This window comes from Ranitomeya variabilis, chromosome 2 (genome assembly GCF_051348905.1).
Source record: "Ranitomeya variabilis isolate aRanVar5 chromosome 2, aRanVar5.hap1, whole genome shotgun sequence".
Lineage (NCBI taxonomy): Eukaryota > Metazoa > Chordata > Amphibia > Anura > Dendrobatidae > Ranitomeya > Ranitomeya variabilis.
Window position 1 is genome coordinate 1,066,118,180 of NC_135233.1, and position 17,073 is coordinate 1,066,135,252.

The following is a 17,073-nucleotide window of genomic DNA, read 5'->3' on the forward strand; positions in this document are numbered from 1 at the left end:
TTAAATCCATTTGTTCTCGTTTCAATTTATGTTTTCTTTCACCATTTAGGTTTACACATCATCAGTGTCATTTTGTTTTGGGTATTACCCTATTATGGGTTATGATTGTATCTGTTTAGTTACATGTGTGACGTTTTTAAATGTTTTTAAAGGTACCTTCACACGAAACGACTTTGTAACGATATCGCTAGCGATCCGTGACGTTGCAGCGTCCTCGCTAGCGATATCGTTTAGTTTGACACGCAGCAGCGGTCAGGATCCTGCTGTGATGTCGCTGGTCGCTGAATAAAGTCCAGAACTTTATTTGGTCGTCCGATCGCCGTGTATCGTTGTGTTTGACAGCAAAAGCAACGATACCAGCGATGTTTTACACTGGTAACTAAGGTAAACATCGGGTAACCAAGCGCAGGGCCGCGCTTAGTAACCCGATGTTTACCCTGGTTACCAGCGTAAAAGTAAACAAAACAAACAGTACATACTCACCTGCGCGTCCCCCAGCGTCTGCTTCCTGACACTTACTGAGCGCCGGCCCTAAAGTGAAAGTGAAAGCACAGCGGTGACGTCACCGCTCTGCTGTTAGGGCCGGAGCTCAGTCAGTGTCAGGAAGCGGACGGCAGGGGACGTGAAAGTGAGTATGTACTGTTTGTTTTTTTTACTTTTACGCTGGTAACCAGGGTAAACATCGGGTTACTAAGCGCGGCCCTGCGCTTAGTAACCCGATGTTTACCCTGGTTACCCGGGGACCTCGGCATCGTTGGTCGCTGGAGAGCGGTCTGTGTGACAGCTCTCCAGCGACCAAACAGCGACGCTGCAGCGATCGGCATCGTTGTCGCTATCGCTGCAGCGTCGCTTCGTGTGAAGGTACCTTAACTGTGTCGCTCTTATGTTTTTGTGCTCAATAAAATTTTGATTATTCTTGCATTGTGTGGTGATCACCCATTTAGTGGCCTCGGCCTTTTTTGTGTATGTATTGTGAGAACCTGGTCCCTGGGTTGATCCCCTTAACTATTGTCCTATGGTGCCCTCGACCCTTGACTGTTTCCAGTATCAGAAACCTATATAATATGGACATTTTGGTAATCGCGCACTGTAATATTGTAATACAGAGCACAGAGAGTCCCCGGGACCCGAACCTCAGACTTACATGTGACTCAGTTATGAATTGAAGACATAAGAAAAACATGTACCAGGTTTTCTAGTGCAACAGAATTTTTTTTGCCGTCTTTTAGCTTATGAAAGAACCTACAGAACCAATATTGTTTGGAACCCGATTATGCCTGTAGCAATGAAACAATCGAAGATTTAGGAGTTTTCAGGGGATCAAATTTATTTAATTTTACTAACTTTTTATTTTAGTTTCGACTTAAGGGGAGTGTGATAGATATTTTTTATCTGTAAAATCAAAAAATTTGTGATATCGCTGCATCTGCAAAACTGGACAACATTGGTCAGAAGAACAGAACCTTCCCCTCTCACACACAATCCTGACTTTCTTCATCCCCCGCACCTTCATAAGGAAAAATAAACTATTTTGGGATCATACAATGTTTTGCTTATTCTTTATTGTATTCAGTAAAATCAGAGCAAAACAAATTCCAATACACAGATCCATTGAAGGAAAAATAAAAATATAATGATGATCTCTTGTTTAAAGGGGAGAGAAAAAAAATGGCGGAATTTCATTATTTTACCATATCCTCCCACTCGGATTGGCTTTTACGCATAGTTTCAGTATATTGTATGGTAAAATTATTGAGGTAATTCCAAACTACCTCTTGTCCTACAAAATATAAACCTTTGTACAATCCTAGTGCTCTCTAAAAAAAATAAAAAAAAAAAATGAAACCCCTCCAGGAAGGGATCTGGTGCTGATCATCAGAGAACATCTTGTTAATATCAGGGCATGAATACAATGGAGCGGCCATGGGGCGACTTCAGCTCATTCCCCCATGAGGGCTGGATGTTGTGACCGCTCACATAACAGCAACACATCCCAAGTGTTATGTTAATCTCTTCTAACATCACTTGTACAATTAGCACTAACTAATCCCCTTTACTTTCCATAATGATTTGCACACAATGTCGGCACCTGGGCTGTGTCTGAGGGTCTATGGCAGGTGGAGACCATCAGGTTATTTGATAGACAAGAACCCTACTTGTCAGGAGAATTGCAGACCTGAATGGTTTGAAAAAGTGACATAGTGAAATAAGTATGGAACATGTCACCACCAATTATCTAAGGTGCTATTGACATGAAATTCTCATCAGATGTTGGTAACATCCCATCTAATACACACAGAGAGACAAAGACATCAAACCATAGATGTCCATAAACTAAAGGGTATATTCGGGACTGTGAAAAAAAAAAAATGTGCTTAAGCACTAGCAAGCAGGTAGTCGTCATCTACCTACCTGTTGTGCCCAGCACCAGCGATTTAGATTTTATACGTCTGCAAAGATGTCAGTCTGCAGAGTGCACCATAAAAGTGCAACATAGAAATGTGGAGCTATGAATTAACCCAGAATGTAATATGATGTTGGAAGGAGGAAGACCGGACCGCGGGTATCTGTATCGAGCCATGTCTGGAACTGTTGAGGCTGCCTCTCTTGTTGCCTGGGGGAAGGAATGAGGAGCTGGACCGACCTCATGACTCAGGTAGGAAGGGAAGCTTAAAAAGAAAAGATAGCGCAGCCGCGGGCAGTTTTTTACGGGCAGGATTTTACGTTATAACATTTTTCAAATAAATGCTGTACAGAACAATCAGTATCACAAGAAGTATTGAGGTACAAGGGTCCTTCCATTCAAGTGTTAGGTAGCTCTACAGAACTATTGGTCCTGCCCAACACTAGGGGTAACGGTGTCCATCCGTTTTCTTATCCGATATTTAATGAATAGGATGGCTTCAAGAAATCCAGCGCACATCTGTATCACCGACACTTAGAGATAAATCATAGTGGTGCAATGTGCCAAAGGGTTTTAAAAAATGGATCCACTGTCACAGATTCAGGAAAAAAGCAGTTCAGGAGACGGCGCTGGCCTGATGTCAATAATGATGACGTGTGACCATGGCACACAAAGAACAAAAAGACAGCGCCACAATGGATGGTGAAAAAATAGGAGCTTTTTGTTCATTGTGGTCTTGATACTGGCCGGGATGAGCTCCCTGGTTTTGGACGTGCGCCCTTGTGTCCGCTGAGACCTTCAATTTATATATGAAAGGGTACGGTTTTGACTTTCTTTTGTTTTGACTCTGGTGTGACCATGGAAGACACCACTGAGAAGCGATAAAAATATAACCGGACTAGACGACATCCTAGGCACTATATACATAACAGATGTAAAGGTCTCTGTGGTTGGATGCATTGTATCAGTCTGGGGTCCAGTTGGTTTCATGCGTAGAAGAATATTTAGACCAGAGGACACCAAACATTTCTTGCTTTGAGGGAAAGACACATGCTATGCAAACACATCTTAGGAGCCCCCATGTGCCCTTTCAGGGTTCTAATTGCCCCAAGTTTCCTTCATTATTACTTTATAAGTACTTGTGTCTGAGTGCTACTTGCTAAATAACACTAAGGGTGCCACAATTAAAGCAATAATGCCCCCATGCATATCAAGTATGTGTCCTGTTGGCTCAACATCTTTTTTGGCAGGATCAATGGCTACATTTTCATTGGTGTTATTTTGGGCTACACAACTTTTTGATCTTTGTTTTGAAAGACAGGATGCACATTTTTGGAGTGATTACTTGACATAAAAGAATATATAGTGTCTTGTTATGTACAACATGTAGATTACTTTAATCTAGAGAGTATTGCTGGATTTAGGCCGCTTTCACACACGATATTTGCATAACAAATGACACTAAAGTAAACCAAATAGATTAAGTCAACAAATGGTAGATACTGGAAAAATCCAGCATGGCCTCCACCCAGACATTCTTTATACCTGAGCTATTCCTGAACTTATTAGTGAGCTCCTCATTTCCATATGACTAGAGGGGCACTCACACCATTGTCCTTGTAAAGGGGTGGAAACTCAATCTCATGGCCATGGTGTCCATAAAAGACTGTTGGATCCTTGCAGTCATTTGTGAGGTTGATCTTTACTACAAGGTCTTCTTTGCACTCAACTCAACTCAACTCCTAGAGAAGCGACGTCACTAATTGTTTCAACATTTCACAAGAGCTACAATCTCACAAAGGTTCAGGTGGGTTTTCTCGAGTAGATTCTGACCCATCATAAGCTAGGATGGAAGCAGTTCATGCATTTGAGTTCACCCACACTAGTGAGAAGGATTACGAATTGTTGAAGACACTGGGCAGCGGAACCTACGGCAAAGTGGTCATGGCTACCGAGAAGAAGACAGGTAAAGTCAAATATTACAAGTGTGGATTAGTCATAAATTGATTATACCATAAAATGTTTCTATGATATATTGATTTATTGCCTTCAGATTGTTTAATAGTTACATTTTTCATAAAAACTAGAATTTTGTAGAAATTTCAAATCCCACATACACTTGAGAACCTTTCAACCCCTTAAGGATGGGGGCTTTAGGAGAGTCTTCTGGTTTCTCTTTCACAGTCATTCCAGAATCCATAGTATTTTTAAACATTTTATATGAGTTCTGGGATATTTATGGTTGAGTTGTATTGGTCTTAGGCACTTTGGAGTTTACACAACTATCCAACTTTTTGCAAAAAAAAAAAATAGCCTTCATACAGATTGATCATTTATGAAAATGGAGCTGTATGAGGTTTTTTTTGTTTTATTTTTAATGACAAGATTTAGTTTTCAGCTGTGCCATTTTCTGGTAAATACAACATTTTGGTTACTTGTTTCTTTTGTACATTTTATCTTAAAGAAATCCTATATCACATTTTTAAACACTTGATATGTCACTAAATAGTGAAGAGTGCAAAAACAAATTATTGCATTTTTGTGAGTGTAGCAAAACAAAATACTATACAAAAAAAGACAATTCCCAATCAACCTGCAGAATATCTTTCCTTGTTGGAAGGGAAGTTATCAACTTTTCAGGACAAATTGTAGTTTCTACTGGTGACATTTTTGGGGGCATACAAAATCCAGGAATTATATTTTTGATTTGTTTTATTTATGGTTTCACTTTATCCCATACTTTGCATGATCTTATGAAAAAATGATGTAACTTTTACATCACTGCAGCTATCCGTGGTCGTACCGCAAAGCTTCCAATAACAACAATACTAGAACAGATATCAACATTGTATATAAATCAAAAGTACCAAGGCCCACTGTCTAGATAAGCCTATTGCATTATGGACACGCCATCACAATGATTGAACACCAAAAAAAACAAGGAGTAACTATTCTTTGAATAAACTTTGTGGTACATTTAAAAAAAAAAATAAATATATAGACAAAAATACAAATACATTACATATAAGGCAAACAATAAATGAATGGTTTAGTGAGAACAGGACGACTAGCTCATCCCGCAAGAGCGTATAGCAGACATGGGAGTTGGACCATGGACAAATACCATTACTACACAAAGTGCAAATATTATTCATAAAGTGCCAGTGCTTTAGTGTTTTAAAGAACACCCAATATATGGAGAGTTATTACTAGTAAACAGGTAAAGCATCATATACAGTCAAATTATATATAGTCCAACACAGCAGACCTATGCATACATGGGGATTACAGATCACCTAATCCAAGCCCTTACCCATGTTGTCCTACTAAGCCGCCCGAAGAAGCCAATGCAAAAACGTGCACTGGGGCTGTGGACTACCTGATCCAAGTAGGACAACATGGGTAAGGCCATGGATTAGGTGATATGTAATCCCCATGTATGCATAGGTCTGCTATCTGGAACTATTGTCTTTCCCAGTATACTTCAACTGAATTAATTTGACTGTATATGATGCTTTTCCTGTTTACTAGCAATACCTCTAAATATATTAGGTGTTTTGAAACGCTAAAGCACTGGCACTTTATGAATAGGATTTGCACTTTGTGTAGTAATAATTGTATTTGTCCATGGTCAAAAAAAAATCTGTCAGCCCATGTGCCTCTGTTACAACTAACAGCTGTATATGAGGGGTTAATCTGCTAGTACTGGTGTTTTCACCCATCCTAGCCATAACAGCGGGAGCAGGACTGTGCATCAGTCATATGGTGCAACTTCTGTACCAGGGCTATCAGCACCACGGATACATCAATCATGGAGCAATAAGTGACCGGAGATCTTGACAGCTATAAACATCATAAGGCATTAAGGGGTTAAAGACCAATATTTAGAGTAAGGCCCACTTTCTACAAAGAATTTGTTTTGATGTATCCAATTTTTTCTCATTTCATTAAGGAAACAAGGTGGCCCTTAAATTGATGAAGAAGAGACGGACAAAGCATGAAAACTTTCTCCGTGAGCTGTGTTTGTCCATCCACCTGTCAGGAAACGAAGGGATCATCTTTACTCACCCCATCTACGTGGACTCGGATGACTTCTACGTCCTGACCCAGGATTTGGCCCCTGCAGGAACTCTTCACTCGCTAATAGAACCCGGTGTAAGTATTTCAGAATCACTAAATGTTTTTGCATATTTAACTATGTAAAATTGTGGCCATATTTTTTTGAAGATGCTCTAAAGAATTGCAGTCAGGAACAAGGTTTTAGTTTAGTTTCACTTATCTCTACGCCAAGAAAGGGGTTCTCCAACATGTGACTTAATAGTTCTAGCTAAAAACCTTACTTGCCCCTTCTTGCCATATTAGTGGTTTTGTATAGATTAGAATGTCAGAGATTGGAAATTACTATCCTAGATTACAGGACCAGTAGGGTTTTCCTTCATGTCACCACCAGTTATGCACTACTGATGTTTTTTGTGCAATAGGATACTGACCAGTTGCCATCTTCTGCTATTCCCAGTGCCAACCTGATCCTTTTGTGCATCATGTGACCAAGGTTGTGACTTCCTGGTTCGCTCCAGCGTTTGCTGGAAGAATCAGAAGTCACTTCTCAATGTAAGTCTAGGAGATTATAAATGAGGCTCCCAGATTTGTGTCAAGAGAGTTAGCGATCATTAGCCGTGACTTCTACCAGTGAGAGCTAAAGGGAACTGAAGAGGAGAGGGGCCAGAGCAGAACTGGAAACAGTAGAATATGGCAAAACATATGTTCCCTGTGTGTAGTACAATACTTATGTTACCAATATCTATGTGATGTTGAGCTAAAAAGGAAAAAGAAAGGGTCCAGAGCAGTGTCTCCACATTTTCTAGTAAAGTGATCATGTATATAATGGTTTCCTCTACTTTTCCAGGTTGGAATTCCAGAAGTGAAGGTGAAGCGTTGTGCGCTACAGTTGGCCAGAGCGCTAGAATACATGCACGATCAAAGGCTAGTACATAGAGACGTAAAACCAGACAATGTTTTATTAATGGACCAAGATTGCTTCCATGTTAAGCTGAGTGATTTTGGCCTGACACAAACAATCGGTTCTCTGGTGCCCTCTATGTCATTTATCATTCCTTTCATGTCCCCGGAGCTCTGTCAATTGCGACGCCATGATGCACTAGTTTTGAGGCCCAGCATTGACACATGGGCTTTTGGTGTACTTCTTTTCATCGCGTTTACTGGATATATTCCATGGGAAAGAGCAGTAGAATACGATCCTCTGTTCCAACAATTTATCTACTGGCAGCGTTTTGAAAACTACACTGCACCTCCAGGACACTGGACCAAGTTTTCCGTCTATGCTCATGAATTTTTTCATTGCCTGCTCTCTGAAGACCCCACCAGCAGGAGTTCAGTGAACATAGTTATGAACTCTCTTGACTTTCCATGGGGTGAAGACCATGTGTCTGATCAATCCCATGACATTGTTGTAGACAATGTGGACATGGAACATTTGGAGACAGAAATCATCATCATTGAAGGAGAAGATGAGTATATTGTGGTGGAGAACCGAGGAGACATAGAGTGCATCATTATAGGCGATGCCTCAGAGGAAGCCATATCTCGGTCCAGTGATGCACTGCTGATTATGTCTGACAACGCCAACCTCGATTTGGGTTCTGAAGTTGAAATCCTTTAGAGCAAAGTACTGCAGTGCGCAGGTGCTGGGCCTCTCTGACCTTTCTCGGCGCCTGCGCACTGCAGTACTTTGCTCTGCCCTCAACAGGACAGACAAAGTACACCTGAGCCAGAGTCGCGGCAGGAAGAGGATGGGATTGTATGAAGCTAGGACCCGGACCGTGACGCCCATCAGACCCAGACCGCAGTGGGACTGCCCCTGGGTGAGTATAATATAACCTGTTTTTTTACCTTTCAGGTTACATCGGGGGCTTATTTACAGCATTACAGAATGCTCTACATAAGCCTCTAATGGCGTTGGCCTTAGATCATATACGATTTTTGGGGTGACAGATTCCCTTTAAGTACAAATGCCATTATGCTGTTTTACCAAAGGTGTAAATATGCATTTCCCTTTATTTTATAAAGTCCATAGATGAGAGACGTGGGCAGGTTTTAGTATCTGCTAGCCATGCACAGAAACTGAATTTCAAGGAGAAGTCTTTATATGAACCTAAACCCAATAATGCAAATGGCTTTCACCCTTTATTTTATTTGGATCTAAATGAAAATACGTGTAGATAATCTCTCAGCCCGAACCAAAGATTTTGACCCATATTGCAGCATTTAACCTCTTGGATCAGAACCCAACTAACCTGGGTCGTACTTTTGGTGAACTGGATAAGACCACTAATGTATTACATTTTTATAGTCTTTGCTTATAATGGCTTTACTGTCCTCTCGCTATATGGTCACACAATCAATCTTTCTAGTAACACTTTACTGGGCTGACATTTTTTATATATTTAATTTCATATTATCCTATAACCAACTGGAAGTATCCTACATTTTTCTATGAAGTAATATTGAGTTTCTCTTTTGTCTTTGCATCAGGATCACCGGTTTCCAGGCGGCTTTCCCCAAGTTCCTTTACCTGTCTGACATTGGATGGATGAACACTGTGAAGGACATGGAGCCGGACACTTGCATTCCCTAAAAACTACTGAACAATGTATTATGGACACTACCCCTTATTTATTTCCCTCTTTATAGTGTTGTAGTGATTTTAAATGATTGTGTATAAGGCCCTTCTTTAAACGATGTTATAACAACTTCAAGATGAAGTATCCGGATATTATGTGGACTTACGGATGGGCTATGTAGGAGTAGTATTTTGAGGGGTATGGGCATTATGTGCACTATGGAAATACAATATTAGTGTTGCTGTTTAAAAATGGATAGTTTATGAGGATTTGTTGCGGACAATTAATATTGAATATGCACTTTATTAGAGGCACTTTATCTGGATTAAATTTTATATTTATTCTGCACCAGTCACTTTGTAATTCATTCAATGGCACTTTGATCGACACAGTCTTTCACTCTGGCAATGCACTGCCACTGTATTGATTATTTTAAAGTAATGTTTATTACAATTTCAATATTCACCTTATTAGTTATCTTATATTATGGCGCTATCACTCCTGAACCTAACACAATTAGATTATTCTTAATAGCACGCCGCACTTTCGAGGCAACTATGTTAAGCTCCTGTTATTTAGCGTCTATCACTAAGAGGTTAGCTCTATTTTCACTACGGTCTTTCGTTAGCAGCGTTTACTGTCCCAATGTCGGTACGTATGTGTTTTCACTTTCGGATACCGTTCCCGTGCAGTGCTTCCATGGCTGTGCGCATGCGCCACTCCCCCGTCCTGTTCACTTTCGGATGCGCTCTGAATTGGACCGCTGTGTACCAGCATGTGTTCCATTGAGCGCAGGTCCGGAAGTGACGTTTACTCCAGGAAGTGGGGAAGAGAGGTGCAAGCGCCGACATAGCCGGGTAATATCCTGCAACACTTGCGATCACGTCCCTGGCATTACATCCTATTGGCGCTTTTTGACGATAAAAACTCCACATTTACCCGCCCCAGACACGCCCCGGAAGAAGCTGGTTGCGAAACGCGCGTTGGGGTGAGGTGGGACGCTGGGTCAACTGCAGGTAGATATTGCTATGGTCTCTGGTTTATTATGTTTGTACTGATTATACTATGTGCATGCTTAGGCAGCTTCTGTGACACCAGATTAATATATGATTTTGTACGTACTACCATGCAACATATGCTTTTAGTAATATATACTACTTGGCCTCCCATTTCATGTTAAGGTGCTTGTGCACTATGGCACTGGATAGGATTTTGTTCCGTAATAAAGCTTTATTTTAATTGTATTCTGGATCTCTTTGTTTCGGCTGTCTGTTAGGTTAGACCGAAGGTAGTGATTACCGTATATACTCGAGTATAAGCCGACCCGATTATAAGCCGATCCCCCTAATTTTGCCACAAAAAACTGGGAAAACTTAATGACTCGAGTATAAGCCTAGGGTGGAAAATGCAGCAGCTACCGGTAAATTTCAAGAGTAAAAATAAATAAAAGCTCCAAGATGCTCCATACAGACACTTGCCCCTTATAGTGCTGCACAAACGTTATGGCCCCATAGATGCTCCATACAGGCACTTGCCCCATATGCTGTGGCTGCGATAAAAAAAAAAATAAATCACATACTCACCTCTCCATCGCTCAGGCCCCCGGCACTTTTAATATTTACCTGCTCCTCTTTCCTGTGTGGCTCCGCACTGACGTTCAGGCAGACGGCGCGCACTGACCATGTCACCACGCCCTCTGACCTGAGCGTCACAGCCAGAGGAAGCCGAAGACGGAGCCACACCGGAACGGAGGAGAGTTGACTCGCGCAGTGCTCCCCCTCCCCGTATACTTACCTGCTCCCGGCGCGGTCCCTGCACGTCCCTGCTTCCAGCGCTGCATCTTCTTCCTGTAGTGAGCGGTCACATGGGAGGTGGAGCTGCATATTCATTACCGTAATGTGCGGTACCATATGACCGCTCAGTACAGGAAGAAGATGCAGCGCTGGAAGCAGGGACATCCAGGGACCGTGCCGGGAGCAGGTAAGTATAATTACACAGCCCCCCGCTCCCCCTCCCCTGCAGACCCCTGGGTTTGACTCAAGTATAAGCCAAGAGGGGGACTATCAGCCCAAAAAAATGGGCTGAAAATCTCGGCTTATACTCGAGTATATACGATATATATTTTTCTATCAAGTAATATAGAGTTTATCTTTTGTCTTTGCATCAGAATCATTGGTTTCCAGGTGGCTTTCCAATCCAAGTAGATGGAAGACATTATATCAGTCATTAAAAAGATGGGCAAAGAGGATGCCTGGGGTCATGTACTACTTGTACAAATCAAAAGGTATGTGAACACGGTCAGAGAAAGCTCCAGTGATGGAAAATCTCTGCATCATTTTATATCACATTTTGATATGAAAGATAAAGTCCACCAAGTGGTTCAGTTATTGTAATTTAAAAGGAAAGTTTTTACAGTTAAATCACCAACGTGCTGCCATCTCACTTGGTAACACTATAACTATTGTCCTTTAACATCCTACCAGAAGTGAGAAAAGTTCTAGAACTTCCATAACCTCGCTCACCTGGGTGGTGCTGGAGTGCTGACTGTAGTAATGAGCTAACGTCCTTGGATGAGCATGCCCGTGTGCACCGATGTCACACACCGAGCAGCATGTTCATCAACAAAGGATGACTCTCGCCCTTCAGTACTGCCTTGGTGACTGGCGCAATAGTTCATAGCCTCACCATGGTAAAGCAGGTCCTCACAGTTCTAGATGAGAGGCAGGTCACTTTCATCACGGCAGTATGTTTTTCTATATCAGTTGGATTATTCAGTGTGATTACAGTAAAAAAAAAAACATTTTAATTTCATGTTTTCCCCACATTTTTTTCTCACCTGTAGTTTGGATTTCCACCTGTCATTTTACCGTACAGTGTTCTAAGAAAATTATAAGAAAAATATATCTCTAAATTGTCTAATAAAGAACAAGCCCTTATTTGTCAACAAGTAAATCTAATTTTTATTTTATTTTCAAGGTATAGAATGGGGTTTGTGCTTTATATATGAGCTGTATATTCTATAAGTCACTACTAGGACATTAGATTTCCCCTTTAGACTGTTATATTAACAAACAGAAAACCCATTGTAAGAATTTCTACTTTCGCTTTTCGCCAGAAAATGACCATCGACACCTGATCATCATCCATTTTATAAGAATATAATATGGTACATTTATTTATTTATTTATTTATTTTTTTGCACACCACAGAATCACCCCTTCGCATACCATCATTTAGTATAAGGATCATCTGCCTACCATTTCTATTTCCATTAACTAACATTTTTCTTTTAAATCCATAAAAATGAGACCCTAAAACTGAATGACAAATGTGGAAAATTTTCTCCATGATCCACGAGTGTCCATCCAGTGTGTGTCCAGATACAGAGTCATTATCTTTACACCCCTCAATCTTATGGAGTGTGATGACCATTACTTTCTGACCCAGGATGTGGCTCTTGCTGGATCCCTTCATTTTCTCTGGTGTAAGTATTTTACAATCATTAGGTGTTTTGAACAGTCAGCATCAAATTTGCCATTTTTGTTCTTAGAATTGGCCTGAAGAAGTCTGGTTAGTAATGGGTTATTTATCTAAAGATCTTGTATTCTCCGGGTATGGTCATCTCCAACCTGTCTCTCCAGTGGTTGCCAATATCCTTGCATGCCCATTTAGTGTGCTGGGATCAGTGGTTTGGGGAGGACACCAGAGCTGTAGTTTGGGGATCGGTAATCTAGATCAGCTCCATACTTGGTCAATTTAGAGCTAATATGAATCTTAATTTGAAAATGTATCCAAGTTTTTCTTTTTCAGGTGGGAACTCCAGAAGTGACGGTCAAGTGTTGTACGTTACGGTTGATTACATATGCGGTAATTCACTGGTGCAGAGAACCTGACAGCTGATACATGGTGTCCAATCCAGGGACGGCACATATTGGGCAGTGGTTGTAAGATCCCAGACATGTATGTTTGACTCTGAAAAGCTGTGCTGAAGATTAGTCTCAAGCAGCTTCTTCCAGCCCGCTGCCAGTGACTACCTATGCACACGTATAGGGAGGGACCAGTAAATTCTGGACAGGTAATGGAAAGAAGCCGCTGGGAACCCGCCTGTTTGATTACTCGAAAAGCCTCTAGGGAAAGAACTGCGCTGTAAAGTGAGACTAGTCTGACAGGCGGGTCCTAGGCATCTTCTTACTGCTACCTGCCCTGGATGGATGGCGCTGCTCGGTCCTTAACGGCTTTTAAAGTAGGTTTAAAATGTTTCAGCATTTCAGAGTCCAACATACCTGGCTGATATCACACATCCACAGGCAGCACGTGTCAGACACTGGATGTATCAGCCGTCAGGTTCATGATCATATATCAATTTCCAGCTCTCGTAACTCAGTGCAGATTGACAGATGACACTGGTTTGTTTTCTAAATCCCCCCGGATGTGAGACGTGGGGGACAGGTTTGGGAACCTTCGGACTGCACAGGAAGACTTCCCCCTGCCCAGTCCAGCTTGCTTGGTACATGGCAGTAATAACCATGTAACCAGTAAATTGGAAAGGACAGAGGACGTCATCATCCTTCAGCGTCAGTTCTTATAGTGGATTCATTAGTTCTGCCCTAATAATATAATTAAGTAATATCTGATACACGTCTGCGCTGTACCATGAAATGACAATAATAAATGCATATTCCTTCATTTTTTTTCTTTTTTATAGAAATCATAAAAAAAAAACATGATTTCATTGTTTAATCCCTTCAACCCGAAGCCTGTTTTCAACTTCCTGACCAGGCCATTTTTCCAATTCTGACCACTGTCACTTTATGAGGTCATAACTAGGGTTGAGCGACTTTCATTTTTTTAAGATCGAGTAGGGTTTTGGGAAACCCGATTTTGTCCAGAGTCGAGTCGAGTGCAGTCGGCCGATTATCGCTAAAAGTCGGGGATCGACCGAAACACGAAACCCAATGCAAGTCAATGGGGAAGCATAGTCGGCAGTGAGTGGAGGCCAGGAAAACACCTACAGTGCCCATTTTAATGCCAAAAACATCCATTCTTGTTTCTGAAGCTTGCCAATCTTAATTAACTGTATAATAATAGTTGGGCATAGGGAATTGGGGGAAAGTTGTGGGGGGAGTAGGGCTGGCTCAAGTTTTTCGTGGGCCCAGGAAATGCGGACTACGTCACGGCGGTGTTGCAGGGAAAGGTAAGTATTTAAAAGTTGCAAGTGCTGTGATCCTGAGCAAGCAGGGGGGGGCCCACTCGTTCGCATTGCCACTGGCACAGGGCCCCTCAAAGTACGGCGGTGTGTTTGCATGGCGGGGGCGCCTCCCACCAGCAGCGACACTTTTGCGTACTCTGAGGGGCCCTGTGCCAGTGACGTCGCCAACGAGTATGCCCCCCCACCTGATGAAGGAACCTGCACTTTCATCTGCACCTTCCTCTTTGTCCCTGTGTAAGGTGGTATAACATGCGGGAAGGGGAACCTTACTTTCAGCAGGGACAGATTCTGGCTGTGTAGAGTACAAGGGGAATGTAGTGGTCTAGGTCAATGTACCAGCAGACTCATTTAGCAGTGGCTGGGCAATGGGCAGGATGAGGAGGAAACAGATATAGGGCCAAAGAATAAAGTAGGCTACATGCAGTTCAAAATTGGTAACAGGACTAAACAGGCGGCATTGCTTTGTTCAGTGGAGTAGCAAACCCAAGAGCAGCAGACACTGTTTCAAGGGCCTAACCACACTAGTAGGCCAAATGCAGTTTAATATCTGATAGTATAGGGCGAAAGCCAGAATGTGGAAGCTCAGCTTTGTTCAGTTGAGGACAACACCAGGGAGGGGCAGACACCTTTAGTAGGCCGGAAAAGCCTATTGCATTTTTTAAAATGGTAATTTGGAGCAGAAGGTTGAAGCTCAGCTTTATTTAGTTGAGGGCAACACCAGGCAGGGGCACACAGACAGACACCTTTAGTAGGCCGGAAAAGCCTATTGCATTTTTTAAAATGGTAATTTGGAGCAGAAGGTTGAAGCTCAGCTTTATTTAGTTGAGGACAACACCAGGCAGGGGCAGAAGCCGTTAGTAGGCCCTAACCACCATTTTTTTTTTTTAAAACCACTTAATGAGAGCCGGAAGGTTGAAGCTCAGCTTTATTTAGTTGAGGACAACACCAGGGAGGGGCAGAAGCCGTTAGTAGGCCCTAACCACCATTTTTTTTTTTTAAAACCACTTAATGAGAGCCGGAAGGTTGAAGCTCAGCTTTATTTAGTTGAGGGCAACACCAGGCAGGGGCACACAGACAGACACCTTTAGTAGGCCGGAAAAGCCTATTGCATTTTTCAAAATGGTAATTTGGAGCAGAAGGTTGAAGCTCAGCTTTATTTAGTTGAGGGCAACACCAGGGAGGGGCAGAAGCCGTTAGTAGGCCCTAACCAAAGTTGAAGGCCAAATGCAGTTTAATTTCTGATACTATAGGCCGAAAGCCAGAAGGTGGAAGCTCTGATTTAGACAGTGGAGGACAATTTGAATTAGGGACTGCAGACAGACTTCGTAGGCTGTCCCCTGTGGACCATGCATCCACCACATTAACCCATTGCGCCGTAATGGACACGTAATCTTCCGTGGCCATGCCTACAGGTCCATGCGTCTGTTGTCAGGTGCACCTTTGTACTCACAGATTGCCAGAGTGCATGGACAATGCGGTCTTCTACATGCTGGTGGAGGGTTGGGATGGCTTTTCTCGCAAAAGAAGTGTCGACTGGTTAGCTTGTAGCGTGGTACAGCGTAGTCCATCATGGCCTTATTAATAGTAAATAAAATATATAACTAGGCTCTATGAACTTTTAAATAGGTTCCAGGGGTACACGGGCAGCATTGGTGTGGTCAGTGGAGGAGTATTGCAAGTAGGGGCTGCAGACAGGCTATCAAAGGCCTAAAATAACAAACAGTAGGCAGTCATGGCAGTTTTACATCGGTTACATGGATACACAGGCAGGCACTCCAGGCAGCATTGTGGTCAGTGGAGGAGTATTGAAAGTAGGGGCCGCAGACAGGCTATCAAAGGCCTAAAATAACAAACAATAGGCTCATTGCAGTTTTACAGCGGTTACATGGATAGACGGGCAGGCAGCTTGGTGGTGAGTGGAGGAGTATTTAAAGTAGGGACAGCAGACAGGCTTCAAAGGCCTAACATAAGAAAATGGGCTGGCTGTAGGCACTTTATAATTGGTTCCAGGGGTACACGGGCAGCAGTGGTCTGGTCAGTGGAGGAGTATTTAAAGTAGGGGCCGCAGACAGGCTATCAAAGGCCTAAAATAACAAACAATAGGCTCATTGCAGTTTTACAGCGGTTACATGGATAGACGGGCAGGCAGCTTGGTGGTGAGTGGAGGAGTATTTAAAGTAGGGACCGCAGACAGGCTTCAAAGGCCTAACATAAGAAAATGGGCTGGCTGTAGGCACTTTATAATTGGTTCCAGGGGTACACGGGCAGCAGTGGTCTGGTCAGTGGAGGAGTATTTAAAGTAGGGACCGCAGACAGGCTATCAAAGGCCTAAAATAACAAACAATAGGCTCATGGCAGTTTTACAGCGGTTACATGGATACACGGGCAGGCAGCTTGGTGGTCAGTGGAGGAGTATTTAAAGTAGGGACCGCAGACAGGCTATCAAAGGCCTAACATAACAAACAATAGGCTCATGGCAGTTTTACAGCGGTTACATGGATACACGGGCAGGCAACTTGGTGGTGGTGAGTGGAGGAGTATTTAAAGTAGGGACCGCAGACAGGCTATCAAAGGCCTAAAATAACAAACAATAGGCTCATGGCAGTTTTACAGCGGTTACATGGATACACGGGCAGGCAGCTTGGTGGTCAGTGGAGGAGTATTTAAAGTAGGGACCGCAGACAGGCTATCAAAGGCCTAACATAACAAACAATAGGCTCATGGCAGTTTTACAGCGGTTACATGGATACACGGGCAGGCAGCTTGGTGGTCAGTGGAGGAGTATTTAAAGTAGGGACCGCAGACAGGCTATCAAAGGC

At 42.5% G+C, this 17,073-nt stretch overlaps 1 protein-coding gene across 1 annotated transcript; it reads left to right on the top strand.

Moving 5' to 3' along the window:
- The first annotated feature begins 4,252 nt into the window (after positions 1–4,252).
- Positions 4,253–8,084, top strand: LOC143804056 (serine/threonine-protein kinase SBK1-like). The gene is made up of 3 exons (XM_077281794.1): positions 4,253–4,370; positions 6,357–6,559; positions 7,311–8,084. The coding sequence occupies exons 1-3, from the start codon at positions 4,253–4,255 to the stop codon at positions 8,082–8,084; spliced, it is 1,095 nt and encodes a 364-aa protein (XP_077137909.1).
- Positions 8,085–17,073: the final 8,989 nt, after the last annotated feature.